At 35.7% G+C, this 15,057-nt stretch overlaps 1 protein-coding gene across 12 annotated transcripts in view; it reads left to right on the top strand.

Annotated features, from left to right (window-relative positions):
- MBNL3 (muscleblind like splicing regulator 3) overlaps positions 1-11,404 on the top strand; it is a 117,698-nt gene extending 106,294 nt beyond the window's left edge. For 6 of the 12 annotated variants that reach the window (XM_017968545.5, XM_078363328.1, XM_035287992.3 and 3 more), the window contains 3 exons: positions 1,346-1,440; positions 2,188-2,261; positions 3,980-11,404. In XM_017968545.5, the coding sequence (XP_017824034.1) occupies positions 1,346-1,440; positions 2,188-2,244 (152 nt within the window). In that variant the 3' untranslated portion in view covers positions 2,245-2,261; positions 3,980-11,404. The remainder of the gene's footprint in view (positions 1-1,345; positions 1,441-2,187; positions 2,262-3,979) is intronic. The other 6 variants (XM_078363329.1, XM_017968541.5, XM_008989905.5 and 3 more) reach the window with 2 other exon arrangements.
- Positions 11,405-15,057: the final 3,653 nt, after the last annotated feature.

Genomic DNA, 15,057 nt, shown 5'->3' with positions numbered 1-15,057 from the left:
AGGAATAATAAACATTTCTATTAATACCAACAGGAGCACAATATGTATACATTGTAATCATAATGTATACAATTAGAACAGACTTCTGCAAGTTTGAGAAATGTGTCTTTGCCTTCATATTTTGTGAGCTTTCTTGGAGATGTTCCCTTGTCCATTCACTTTCAGAGCTCTGCTTAGGAATGCAAACTGCATTCCTTAGTGAGTCTGCTTCCTGTACAATTGCTGCACTCCCAAAGGGAAAACAAGAGTGTTTTTAGAATTGGCATGTGAGACAACAGGGATGGCTCTGGGCAATGGGTAACTAGAGAGATGAGGAGAAGCGATAACTATGGAGTTTCTGTTAATCACCATTTGGGGTACATTTTCAGTTTCTGTGGCATTGCACATGTCAATTTCTCTCTCTCTCTCTCTCTCTGGCCGTTCATTTTCTCTGTAGACTTTCAGAAAATCTGAATTGATCTTTGTATACATGATAAATTATTACATATGCATGCTTGCCATTCACACATTAATTCCCTAGTTTGCTTTCTGAAATGAGCTAGACATCAGAAAGCAGCCTGAACACTTTCTAAATGAGAGAGGAACTAGAAAAGGCAAAGGGAAAACATCCTGCAGAGATTTCACAGCTACTAACCATTGTAGCTATAATAGTTGCTGTGAGGACAAGACTTACTATGAAGTACTCCATGTATTTGATAAATGGCCAAAGTTTCCTAGGAGTTTGCCAGAGATGTACTTAAAACCCTGCATGCAGTTCACTGTATTATTCATATCTGCATCCCTGCCACATACCAACCAGTCAACCTACCATGTCATTGCATGCAGATCAGGTAAGTATACATATAACTGTCCATTTGCACTTGTAAATCTAGTGACAGCATTCATGTCCGTAAGTCAGTGAGCGTAAATTCCAATTTATGATTCCCTAATTCCATTTTGAATGTGCAATCCAATTACTTGTCTGTTTAACTAGCTTCAGATACATAGATAGCCCTTGTAACATCGGATTTTCATATGCATCCATTATAGCTCCTTCTAAAAATTTAGGCTTTTGAGTAAACTACAATGGGATTCTGCTCGAAAACTTACTAAATGTTGAGAATGGTTCCATATTCCATATTGGTAACTATAATTGGCTTTCCCCTTTTCTCTTTTTAATTTTCCCCCTTCCATACTGTGTTGCTTTGCACTGACTGTGATTGCATGACACCCTGATGTATTCGTCATTATGATGTCACATTGCTTGTTGCTGTGATACCTACCACACCTCATTCCATCATAAATGTCATGGTTGCATAAATCCTCCACGCTCCTGTGTGTTGCTTCTATGGTTTTCAACTGAAAGTGCCCATGATGCACGGTGCTACACCTACCACTGTGTCTGCAGCAACAACACCTGCCACCAGCGTGCCCTTCGCTGCAACAACTACAGGCAATCAGGTTTGGCCATTTATTTCAGCTGTTCAGATCAAGATAACTACAATGTTTTGGTAATGCACAGTATATGCTTTTTGGATTGGTGAGATTCTTCTGTGTTTCTTAAGCCACTGTCACATTTAGAATTTTTATTTGTGTGTGTATTCTAGAGTGCTATATGTGCTTTGCTATTCATCCCAAGATGAATCAGTGGAGTTTTGCTCATTTTTAATTGGTTACCAGATGTCGCTCTTCATATTCTATATCTAATTGTTGGTAACACACCAATCCTCAAATGTATATACTTAATATTTCTTAAATGCTTCCTCATTGGTCAAGAGAAGAATTTATTTTATTTTACTGCCATTTTTGATTATTATGTTTAAACTTTGGCTTGGTACAGTCATCACCTTTCCCTTCAGATCCACTGGAAAGAAAACAAAATATCACATTTCTTTCCAAGACACAGATATCCTTATCATTTCCCAGTGATTGCATTAGAAGTTCCTTCTCATATGGACATTAGATGTGCTTGTTGCTTTGATTTTTATTTGCTTTAGATATTTCTAGGCAGAGTTCACAATGCAAATTATAAGTCTGGGGGGAGTATTGAAATTATAAGGAGATACATAGAATAAGTATTGTATAATATTAGGGCGATTTTGCCTTATTAAAGTGGTAACCATACTTATAGACTAAGAGTTCCACATATATAACAACATAATTATCTCAAGAAACTATTTTAATCTAAAATCTTTTTTACTACTATAGATGCCCCAATTATCAGTAGATGAACTGAATAGCAGCATGTTTGTTTCACAGATGTAGACGTTCCCAGTAGAACAGTAAGTTTCTTTAAGTATTAATATAAATAACATTTATAGGTTAAATTTTTTATTTGCACAGTTGCACTTACTAAAAGGCTTTAGTAAATATTTTCATTAATAGACATTGCTTGTGACTTAGAGTTTGATTTACACACTACAAGTTTTCCAAATTGAAATGTGAGAGCAAATATGCTATATTTTTTATATGGCAATGACAGCTGGTCCTGTCTTTTCCCAATGAGCTTACACATTCTTGAATGTTTTCCTGTTATTAAAAGAAAATGATTTGTTAGCCATAGGCACAGATTACTTTTAAGTTGTAATTCTTCAACCATTTTATAGCTTCATTTTTTTTTTGAAAATCAAATTTCAGGGTTTCACCGAGATGATTATCTTAAACACAGTAAGGACTATGCTTCTCATGTGACATTGTTTTGAATTTTGAGTGACATAATTTAGTAATTGAGTCATTATTTTCATTCCAATCATGTCTCTTTTTAAAATGTTTGGTTGTTGTCGTGGGAGTTTTTTCCTCCTTTACCCTCGATCTCCTCATCGCCTGCTGCTCATTGTGGCACACACTTCATTCGAGCAACCATTCACTTAGAACATGTGACTTCCGAAGCCGCTGAAGACTCCTGGGTATTTTAATTAATTCCAGGGACTTACTAAAATAGTGTACCAACTCCAGGGACTTACTAAAATAGTGTACCAACTCTGAATTGCATACCTTCGTCATCATAAGTTTGAAGTTCTCACACCTGGAGAGTGTCATTTGGTTGAAGGAGGCAGCAGTTCTGTTAGCTAGTGAACTAATTCCCCAGATCCCAGCTAGCCCTTCTTTCCTGCTGAGGACATATGAGCTCAGAACACTAAGTGTTCTGGACAGAGCTGATAGCTGACTGGACATTAAATAAATAGGTCCCCTCGATCATAAGGAAGGATTTTAAAAGGTGCATTTGAGTACATGGGATAAATGACGGAGCTATAAATTGTAATCATTTCCAGGGGTGTCATTTGGGATAATGGCAACTTGGGAATAGCACTAAACATGAGAATGTAGGTTTTACCGACACTTGCCCAACTTTCATGTGTTGCTTTACATCAAGGTAAACAAAAGTTGTCAAATTAACTTTTTAACAGAGCATGTTTGGGAAGAGTGATTCCTTTTTGCTTGATTTTGTCAGCAAATACAGAGGTATTTGCTAGAACATAATCACTTCAATATGTAATTGGTGCTGAAAATGTCTCTAAAGTTTAAAAATGTAATTTTGTACAATACAATGCCCAGATTTCACAATTAGGCTATTTCTGCATGGCTCTAAAACATTCAGAGAAAAGTTGAAAGCGTATTTAATATTTGCATATTTCAAAATGTTTGTTAGCAAACATGTTTTCTCAGTACATGCCAGTTGACAGAGGTGGACACATGGGTGGACGTTCAATGAAAAGTTTTGGCATTGAGTAGATAGATAATGCCTTCGACGTTGGAGTGCGTCTCTGTTAGCTTAGGGAAGTTCTCCACATTAGCACTCAAAGGGTGCCATAGACTATCATATATACATGGCTCTTTCATGATTATTCTCAGTAGTCCCATTTCAATGTGAAATTCAGAGTGGGGATATTTTGTCACTGTTTGACACAACTGGAACAAGACCTGCACTCTATTGATTGTTCATTCAGTAACCCTTCAATATTTCTCACTCTTTTTTTCTTTCTTTTTTTTTCCATTTCAGCTGAAATACTGAACAGCAGAGTTATGGAGTATCAGAATCTTTCCGTGGAAACCTCCATATGGCCCTTCTATATATATTCTTGTATTTCTTCTTCTACCAGCACTACAATAAGCGTGGTACAGTCAATATATTAAGCAAAACAAACCTGCCAGCCAGCAAATTCAAATAAAAAATAAAGCATTAAAAATCAATGGAGATGTTAAAACAGAACATGAATAGAAAGCTAATAACTACCATCCATCTTATTTGAATTATCAAGCAGAACATGACCATAAAATTTGGTAACTTGTTACATTACTCTTTGTCATTTTCTAATCATCATGCTAAGTGAATTTCCAGAGTGAGCTATTGGCTTACTGTATACATTCTTGGTGGATAAATTAGTCATCTGTTTTTGATTTTGTTTACAAGATAGTATATTGGCTTGATTCAGGATGTAACAAATATATTCAATACCATTTCTTGTACTGTACTGTGCTGTGCTATGTTAGGTTTTTACATGCTGTAGTGTTTTGCTGGATATGTGTGGTGTTTGATTTCAACTAGAATGTTATTAGTGGGGAACAAAAGTATACGCTTAAAAACATGACAGTTTCATGCAAATATGCTCTCTCTCTTTAGACTATTTCTGTAGGTTTCTTGGGACTGACATTTAAAATGCCTCACTTTTGAGTGTGCACAAAACCTGCTCATTGACATGCATGTGTATAATTTGTACCTGCAGAACTTACATTGCATAATACAATCAAATTGCTAGATTTTTTAAAAAGAGAGAAATAATTACCTGCACAAAGCAGAGAACTTCATAAAATATTAACCCCTAATTCACTTTTCTTAAATAGCTTGGAAAATAAGATTTTACCTTTAAATGAATTTCTCAGCATTTATACTAAAAGTTGTGTAAAGTGCTCATTGGATTTTTGTGTGTGTGGCTTGAGAATCCTATCTCCTAGGTTGAGTGTCTAAAACTGAGCCATTTGTCATCTTCAGCTGAGAAACTGATGCTTGGGAGCTTAAAATATGCTAATTACAAGTTATAAATCAAACAGAGGTGGGGGTTTAGAGATAGTTTTTACATACTGGAGGAAAGTGTGTAAAACCATGGCCATGTCACCTTTTACACAAGTGCCATTTTCCAAATGCAAATGGATCATGCTCTTTAGACTACTCTTTGAATAACAAATAAGATGCAATCTAGCAAAAGTCAGTCAGGGTGAAAGAGAATTGGTTACAAATGAGGACTTTCCTCCCCAAATGAACTATCTTCTGTATTGATCACAGAGGGAGTCTAAGTACAGGTTTGGAGAAATGGCTGGAACAAGAACAGGGAAGCACTTACAATTATTCCTTGATTTATTCAAATGAACTGGAAAAGATGGTTGTAGTTGTCTTTACCTTCAGTTCAACTGAGTTTCGTTTTGTTAAACAGTTCAGTGGAGGAGAAAGCATCTGTGATATATGGCAAGTGTCCCTCTGCCCAAACTTTAACATTAGAGCCTCTTACATTATAACCATGCCTGTTTTTTGCTTTTTTGCATTTGATTGCCTTTATATATGTTTGAAAATGACAATAAAGAGGGTTTTAGCACCCTTTGGATGAGACAGAGTAGCTGTACTCCACAGAGCTCAACTGAATTCACATTATTAATACTTATGAAATAATTTTATAACCAAATAGTAATTAATTCCTGTGGTGTGTGACATATCTCATCCACTCTACTCAGTTATTAATGTTACTATTATTATACAGTGGTGGAAACATATGATATTTTACATCAACTAATAGATTTAACATTTTCTAGTAAATAGGTGTTCTTCCACCAGAAAGTATAAAACCATGACAAGTAAAAAGCAAATCTGATTGAGGATGCCTTAAGCTGGCTAGACGTGTTTGAATCACAGAACAATGGAGTTAGCAAAATAATTTTCATACTTGATGGAACTGAGGTCAGGGGTATATGACTTGCCCAAGGCTACCTAGCCATTGTGGGACCCAGAAATGTCTCCTGCCTCCAATTGTTCCTTCTTTCCAGATTTTTTGTGCTTCAGAACATTTGAGGCTCTCTCCCAAGGTAGACACATTTGGCTCAGAATACAAGAAAGCAAAATTAGCTTTCTGGGAATTGATATTCTGTTGATCTTAATTATCTATCCAAATCTTGATCAACAGTGCTTTCTAAACAGCCTTGCTTGTATTGATCCATTGTCAGCTGTTTGACAGTGTTGCATGGGATTAGAGATCAAGAGTTGTCCTTTTACCTATGGACTCTTTGAACCAGTTAATTTCTGTTTCTGAAATCTTATCATTGCTACAGAAGAAAGTAACATATGCCTTTTTGAAATTCCTCATGTATGGAACTGAGTTTTGTATGATCTGTGCCAGTGCCTCTCCAGAAGAGTAGATCTGATTACATGAATCCAGGAGGGATGCACCTGAGCTAGTATGGATATATTTCTTAAAAGAGACAAGAACTTTTTTGTGCAAAATGAACTTGTGTGTAGTTTGACATCTGCATGCAACATATTATCTCACTTAACTTTTTCAACTTTGGGCAAAGATGTACATAGAGTATAGATAACCTAGAGTATAGCTGTTTTCATGTTGCATTAACCACTGGAAGACATGAACAATGACTTACTTTTTAGTAAAAAGTTCAGTGAGAGATATTTAGGGTGATTGTATTTTTGGTGCCACAATTTTCTACACTGTTGGCATTTTAAAAGTTACTTTATAAATGAGTTTAAAGAAAGAAAGAAAGCTCAAAGCCCTAAAGTTTTGATCAAATTCAAGAGTTTTGAGGAAAAAAAATACAATTTTAAGATGGCACTCTTTAAACTAGATGTGCAATGACTTATTCAAACTATCTTTATTCAAGAAAAGAAAAGAAGAAAGATAAGTCACTAGACTATAAATTTCCATTTAAAAAGACAAGTCACAAAGCAAATCAGTGACTCTAAACAAAAATTTACTGGATTAATTGTATATATAAAATTCTAATCACTTATGATTCTTAGTTAACATTTTATAAGCTTTATATTTTACAGGGGCTTCTTTTTATTTATCCAAAATTATTGTTTTCATCCATTTTTCTCAGCCTTTTGCAAAAATATGCAAGAGTGCTGAAACTTGGATAAAAAGGGTCATGTATACAGAGAAAATAATCTAAAAGTTATCTTTAAGAGGGTTTTAGTAGTGTCAACTTTTTAAAAAAGTACTACGTGACCATAACATACATATATTTTAAAGAGGGATTAAGATTAAATTAAAATAAATGGATTCATAAAATTGCTATTTAAATACAGTATTTACTTTTTCAACTGGAGCATGATTCCACAACCAGCTGTGGCATTTCATTTCACTTTTCTAGATCAGAGGCTTTAATTTGTAGTTAATCATGATGTGGAAAGTCATCTTCTCTCTACTCCATCAATTTTCTCCATCCATTTTTGAACATGCTGAAGCACTTTGATCTTGCCATAAGTGTTGTCCTTTATCACTAGGCGGTGTTCACTAATAGGAGGGCCTCAAATCAGCTGCTCCCCAATTTGGGAAAAAAAGTACCTCCTCCCTACTATCAGCAGAAACCGAATGAAATTGATCTTTGCAAATTGAATGTGTTTTAAGTAGCATTACCAATAAGCATAGTGATGTCTGAATAAGGAATGATACTTACATTACATTTGATTAAATAAGAGAGAAAGTCCTTGTGCTACTTGAAATGTTATTTGGTTCTCTGTGCCCCTTTGAAGAGTATACATGAGGATGCTCTGAGGTAAAATGCAGCCACAAGTTTTCTGAGTTCCTTTAGTCTGTAGGGTAGGCTATGAGGTACACAATAATTAGAAACTGAAGTCCTCATTCTTTTTCTCTCAAATACATTTCACACAAATTGAAACTGAAATAGGTAAAATTTGTTAGGGAAATCTGATTTCCCAATTCTGATGAATAGATATACTAAGACAGTAGCCTTGTTTAACCAGTGCCTATAGAAGGCACTAGAATAAATAGCATGTCCAAGAATATAACAATTTCTTTGTAAATTTAGTTGCTAGCCTAATCAAACTGTAAATATAACTCACTAATTGGTACCATGTTTTTATTTTTCCTATTGTTCATTTTTAAGGTTTTATTTTATTGCTTTTCTGTAGCTCTAAGTAACTAATGAATCTAATTTTGAAGGAAAGTTAAAGAAAGTTTAAGCTTTTACTGCATGGATTCAGCTCACCTAGCTAGGTTCTAAACTGACACTGAAGTATTACAAGATACAGATTATAGTCCAAAATTTTCCTTCACAGTTCACAATTTAAGAAAAACTTAACTTTATATACAAATAATCATTGTTGACTAATTATATTTAGTTGTTGCTTTGGCGGCAAAACTACAACATGGCTACCTTTAGACATTTGTGTGTCTGAACATTTTACTTGTAAACTATAGGTAGTTTGTGACACTATGAGCATGTAGAAGATGCAGCTCAAAACTCTGAAAACAGACATGGTTGAGTCCTTTTTTAAATCCCAAAGGCCCATATATAAAAGCTGAATTTGTGTCCTTGTGTGACTTTTTGTGAAAAAGTTTATAACACATGGATTCTAGAATCAGGCTTGATAGTTTATAGAATTTGTTGTGTGGATTGGGTTATTCCACAGTATTGAGACTTCAAAATACAGTCATTGCATTACATACACAAATATATCTGCATGAGGATTAAAGCATGACTAAAGCCTCTTTTGAAATTAATTCATATTTTTAAAACTATACATAAAGATACTGTGGAATGACCCTTAACAGTGTTTAAGAAACATATGCTGCAGTTAATTGACTGTCTCAGTTAGGGTGCGGATGTGTGAGACACACCTTTTTGCACTTAATGTACATAGTCCATGAAAGCAACCCATGGAGCTTTTTTTAAATGTAAGAAGTCTGTGATAATAGTGGAAAAGTTAGTAAGAGAGTTATTTCTAAGGCTTTGAAAAGAAGGGCGTTTTTGCTCTAAGACTTAACTAAAGCATAAAGTTGCTTTGCTGTTATGGAGGCTTTCTAGTTTGCTACAGGTCACCAAAAGAGAAAGCTAGTAACAAGTAACAGGTCAACCTCAGCTAACAGCACTGAACAGGAGTAGAATAGCTTTATCATTTAATAAGATCATTAGCAAAGATTGTTTGCTGTTTAAATTAATCACCCACTATAAAACACACACACACACACACACACACCAGGCAGGTTTCTAGAACAAATTTTCCTTTTTCAGTGGTTGCAAGCAGTGAAATACCTCGTATGTTTCAAGATAGATAGTCCCGTTATGATAGAATCAGATTTCATCTTTCAAAGACAGTGATCAGCTGATATCTGTGTCAGTTAAAATGTTTATCAATTCATAGATATTTAAGAGACAATCAAATTGTTAATACTGACCACTGTTCCTCCTTTAAGATCCAGTTACCAAAACTAAATTGGCAACCATTGAAAGATTATATTTAAGAGTTAAGGATGGCCTGCATAGGGCAGTTCATTCCCTTCAACAAAGAAAAAAAATGCCCCTGGCACAACTTTATAACTGGCTTTATTTACATTATACCTGTTCAGTGGAAGCTGTTTTCTGACCTACCTTTACCAGATTACAAAGTACTTCACTGTGCCACTTCAGCCTCCCACTGTTTTGTTTTAACTAAACAGAAGAGAACCAGCCAAAATCTTACATAACATAGGAGCTGGAAGAGAGTGTCTGACCATCTCTGCCCATTTTAGCTCCCACAACACCTATAGATAGCCACTTAACTTTCTTTTTGCCCCCAGGCAATGAGACCTAGAATAGGTCAAAGTTAGAAAGGGTAAGCATCTAATCACCACAGGTACTTCGAGTACCTAGAGAAGGAGCCCGTCCTGGGGTTGGTAGAGTTGCTATTGCTACTCGTTTTGATAGTTCGTTCTTACAGAGAAAGAAAAATAAACCAAAGCCAGAAAGCAATCCAAGCCTTACAGTTGTCCAATACCTCAGGGCCAGTTGGCTAGAATTTTCTTTCCCTCAGCCCATAATCACTTAGAGTTAGCCATACAACAAACAGCCTGACAATCTGACCAGCATTTCCACTGATATAAAATGTAAGCATTCCTTCATTCTGTAGTCAGGAACTCCAACTTCAGTCTTATCTCCAACATAATTTCCCAGTTTAACCTGTGTACTGATATGGACATTTCTTTGTGAATCTTCCAGATTCAATAATATATTTTTCTAAGGTCAATAGAGATATGACATTTTAAGTCAGGAAAAATCACCTATTAATAAGTAGGAATAACCATAGAATCATCACAAAAGATAGAGTAGATGGCATGGTGTGCATGTTGACAGCCACCAGGTCATACTCTGGGGTTTCATCATAGAGGCTGTGTTTCAATAAATAAGACAAATTATGGAATTAAGTATAACAAATGCATGTAACCGAGGCTGACAAAAAACCTCTATTACTAAGCTCAAGAAAGTATTTACTTTGACTAATTTGTGCTGTTTCCAGCCCTTCCAGTTGTTCTTGCCTGTAAGAGAATCACTAATACTCAAAAGCTGGATTATTGAAGAGAAATTTTATCTTTAAATAGAATCCATCCACAATTATTATATATGTAAAGAAAAGATGAATCATTATGAAATAAGTTGCAGCTCTTTGCAGGTATTGTAAAATCCTCGCTAGGCAGCTACATCATATTAGTTTTTAAAAAAAAATACCTCTGCAACAAGACTTATTAAGCAGTGCTTTTTTTTCTCCCAAAGCATACAACCTAAAGATTTATCTGTCATAAAATTGCATGGTTCCAGAGCTTTATTTCTGTGTAGAGATGCTATATGTTAGTGATGGAAACAAATTATTTTGTTGCTATGTCTTTTGTATCTAGCAGTTGAGAGAATGATATGACCATCATATCACTGGATTATGAGAATGAATGCCCTTTTCAAAATGAATTTCTTTTTAATATTATTGTTGCTGCTTTAATATAAAACGAGCCATTTGTCCCCATGCTCCCAAATTACAATGATTTTAATTTTAAAAATTTTAAAGGATTTTCCTAAATACATTTTTTTAAAGAGCTAACTTTATGCATTCATATAACAACAATTTGGAATAATGTGAAAAATGGAAGCACATAATTTGGGTGGAAATGACAATTAAAAATATATATAAGAAAATTATTAGCCCTGTGCAACATTATAGATTTAAATAATGACCAGAATATTTCATGAGTACAAACTCTTCCCATAGTATTTTTCCTCCAAAATGCAATAGCTCATTCCTTCAACTGCAGATGCTTTGGTTTTTTTTCAAGTTATAGTGCTGTAGTATAGTGTTTATGTTTAAAAGTGCACATTTTGCAGCTCATTTTAGTATGCTACTTCTTTATTTTTTGTTCTTTTAATAAAGTGCATAAACTTCTTTGTTATGTCTTTTTTATGAATCCATGTTCACTGGGAGTTCACTTGAAGGCTACTCATGCTCTAATATATTAATCCTAATATTCTAAAATGAAATTTAAATTTGTGATTTGGCTCATGTTATATTTCATACATAAACTTATTTCCAATAATAACATCAGTATTTTGAATTATGTAGATAATAGATCCATCATGTTAGGCCTATTACATCTGTAAGATTGAAGTTACTAACACAAGATACTTCTATTTTAGTAAAAGAAAAGTAAAAATTTTGAGAGAAAGCTTACTAGTTTCTATTGTGCCTCAGAAATCCTAAAGCATATTCTAAGATACATTATTAGAAATTTCTGTTTGCCAGTTATTCATTTCTATCCTGCATCCCCAGTGGAACATATGAAACCAGTGTTGTTCATTTCATACTTTCCAGATGGGCATCAATCGTTTCATAACAATGAGATGCATGAATTTTTCCATTAAAATGTTTTCTCCCAATTAAAATTGGTTATCTTCAACAAATGGCACAGGAATAAAAGGACGATCATTTGTGTTCTTTAAGAAAGTAAATGTACTTTGGTAATACTTTATTCTGCCTTATTTCAAAATGCTTCAAAAAGGTGAATCTGGAACTTCTCTGCATTGACCACTGTTCTGGACTCGGGCTGATAGAAAACTGGGTGAAGAAAGTTTAGATCAGAGGCTGTGGCAGAGCAAAGTATTACTGATGTGTCTCTTAACAGTGAAGAGAGTTAGGGAGGAGGTTGGGTCCTTGTCAAGTGTCAGCTGCCCTCTACATAGTTCCCTTGCCCCTTGTGCCCTGTTTTACTATTTCTAAGGTGGTTCCCACAATGGCCTTTCTTGATGAGCCAATTTTGAGCCATTTAATGTGTTGTATGTGTTTCTGTGAGTCTGATAAATACCAGCACTAACACCAGTTCAGTATACAGATATTTACAAGAGGTCTTTGGCTTCTTCAGAATTCAGTTAATGTCTTTCTCTTTGAAGCTGCTGAATGATAGGTAAGAATTCAGGGCAAGCATTTTCGACCATCATCAAAGTGGGGATTTGGAGTTTCTATTGGCTGGAAGAAAGTCGACCCACAGGCAAAACCAGATGTAAGCCAAGTTTGTCTTGGGTACTTTTCAAATTCTTTGCACAGCATCCTTTTCTCATCCCTCATGGTGGCCTCTGGCCCTCAAAAATCCTCATAATAACAAATTATCAGGCCTGCTTTCTTTGATAGATCTGGAATTTTCCCCTTCAGTACTTTCCTGTTGGGCTTCTCAGAATATAGAGAACTGCTCATAGTTGAGATCTAACAGACGAATTACCCTATGGTGTTCTAGAATAGCTGTACTAAATGTGCTGCCCCTCATGGAAGTGTTCACATTTAAAAAGGCATGACTTTTCCGTGGGCAAACATCAGACAGCTACATGCATAGATAAGGGAGGTATATTTTACTTAAGCAAACTTCTAGGCATTGAGTCTCAGTGTTTAGGTGCAGAGATGGAGTTCCCACAAGCAATGCAGTCATTCACCACCTCAGGAAGGCTAAAAAATGAAGACTCATAATTTTGTTATTATCAGGAAAGTTCTGATATGATAATGAACCTAAAATGCTGACTAGATAGTGAACATCCTAAAATTCCACTGACCAGAATGCACTCCCATGGTCATCACCTGTAGAGAGCATGATACAGTGACAGGCCCGATATATGATTATAATTCTGAATTAATTTAATGACTATATTTGTTTAACTTCAACAGACGGACACACGCTCTCTGATTTTTCACTTGGCTCTTTCCTGTACTAGAAATGCACATTTAACTAAACCCTCCCAGCTGTTTCTTTCAGTTCCTGACTTACACTACTCCCTTAGGCAGGAGGACAGGGGGTGTCTCGGGAATAAAAGCCAAAAGCTCCAAACAGGATTTTGGATGCAAAGGGCAGCCACCAGGAAATAGGGTAAGCTTTGTGAGAGGGACAGACTATCTGATTCCCATCTGTACAAACATTTCCAAAGCAAAAGCACAGCATTCTAAAGTGGATACAGAAATTAGTATAAAAAGGCAGTTCTGGTCAGTGTAGCCCAGTGTTTTTGTGTTGTACATGGAAAGAACACAGTGAAGGGGCAGGCAGGGCATCTAGTGCTAAGTGCAACAGATATGCACACACACATCCAGTTTTCCTGATGAGAGAGAGGGAAGTATCTCTTCATACATGATGTAATGCAATACATGCATGTACAAGTACAAAGAAAGATTGATTTTTAAAAAATCAGAGTGACTGGATGAAGAGACGTAACAGCACCTGCTAAAGCAGGCAGCCTGTTCATTAAAAACTGGACTTGAGGGAATGGAGAAATAATCTGAGGATCCTGCAGTCAGCATGCTTCTGAGACCTTATGGCTACAGAAGATGACGATCAACTCATAGAGGTGTAGTAGGCAATGTAGTTCTCAAGAAGAGGGTGGGAAAGCATAAGATGGGGACTAAGACTTTGCTGTTAGCCTTTATGACAAAGAATCGAACAACTCTTTGTTGGAAAAAATGGCTGTTAAGAGAGAATTGTATCTGTGTTAATTATATCTCTTTCTATATAGTAAGTAGCTATTGATGTGCCTTTGTTAACAATTTAACTAATAAATGTGTGTGTAGTTTATTCAAAGTGTTTCAGTCCTTCTCAATTTCTATGAACAAAGTCCCAGGTTAAAGAAATTAACTTATGGGGATATGAACAGACACTTCTCAAAAGAAGACATTTATGCAGCTAACAAGCATACGAATAAAAGCTCATCATCACTGGTCATTAGAGAAATGCAAATCAAAACGACATTGAGATACCACGTCAGGCCAGTTAGAATGGCGATCATTAAAAAATCAGGAGACAACAGATGCTGGAGAGGATGTGGAGAAATAGTAACATTTTTACACTCTTGGGGGGAGTGTAAATTAGTTAAACCATTGTGGAAGACAGTGTGGTGATTCCTCAGGGATCTCGAACTAGAAATATCATTTGACCCAGCAATCCCATTACTGAGTATATGTCCAAAGGATTATAAATCGCTCTATTATAGACACATGCACACGAATGTTTATGGCAGCACTGTTCACAATAGCAAAGACTTGGAACCAACCCAAACGCCCATCAATGATAGACTGGATGAAGAAAATGTGGCACATATATACCATGGAATTCTATGCAGTCATAAAAAAGGATGAGTTCATGTCCTTTGCAGGGATGTGGATGAAGCTGAAAACCATCATTCTCAGCAAACTGACAAAAGAACAGAAAACCAAACACCACACCTTCTCACTCATAAGTGGGTGTTGAACAATAAAAATGCATGGATACAGGGAGGGGAGTATCACACAGGAATATTTTTACACTCTTGGGGGGAGTGTAAATTAGTTAAACCATTGTGGAAGACAGTGGGGTGATTCCTCAGGGATCTCGAACTAGAAATATCATTTGACCCAGCAATCCCATTACTGAGTATATGTCCAAAGGATTATAAATCGCTCTATTATAGACACATGCACACGTATGTTTATTGCAGCACTGTTCACAATAGCAAAGACTTGGAACCAACCCAAATGCCCATCAATGATAGACTGGATGAAGAAAATGTGGCACTTATATACCATGGAATTCT

This window comes from Callithrix jacchus, chromosome X (genome assembly GCF_049354715.1).
Source record: "Callithrix jacchus isolate 240 chromosome X, calJac240_pri, whole genome shotgun sequence".
Taxonomy (NCBI): Eukaryota; Metazoa; Chordata; class Mammalia; order Primates; family Cebidae; genus Callithrix; species Callithrix jacchus.
Note: the sequence above shows the minus strand (reverse complement) of the source record. Positions and strands in the feature narration are given on the sequence as shown.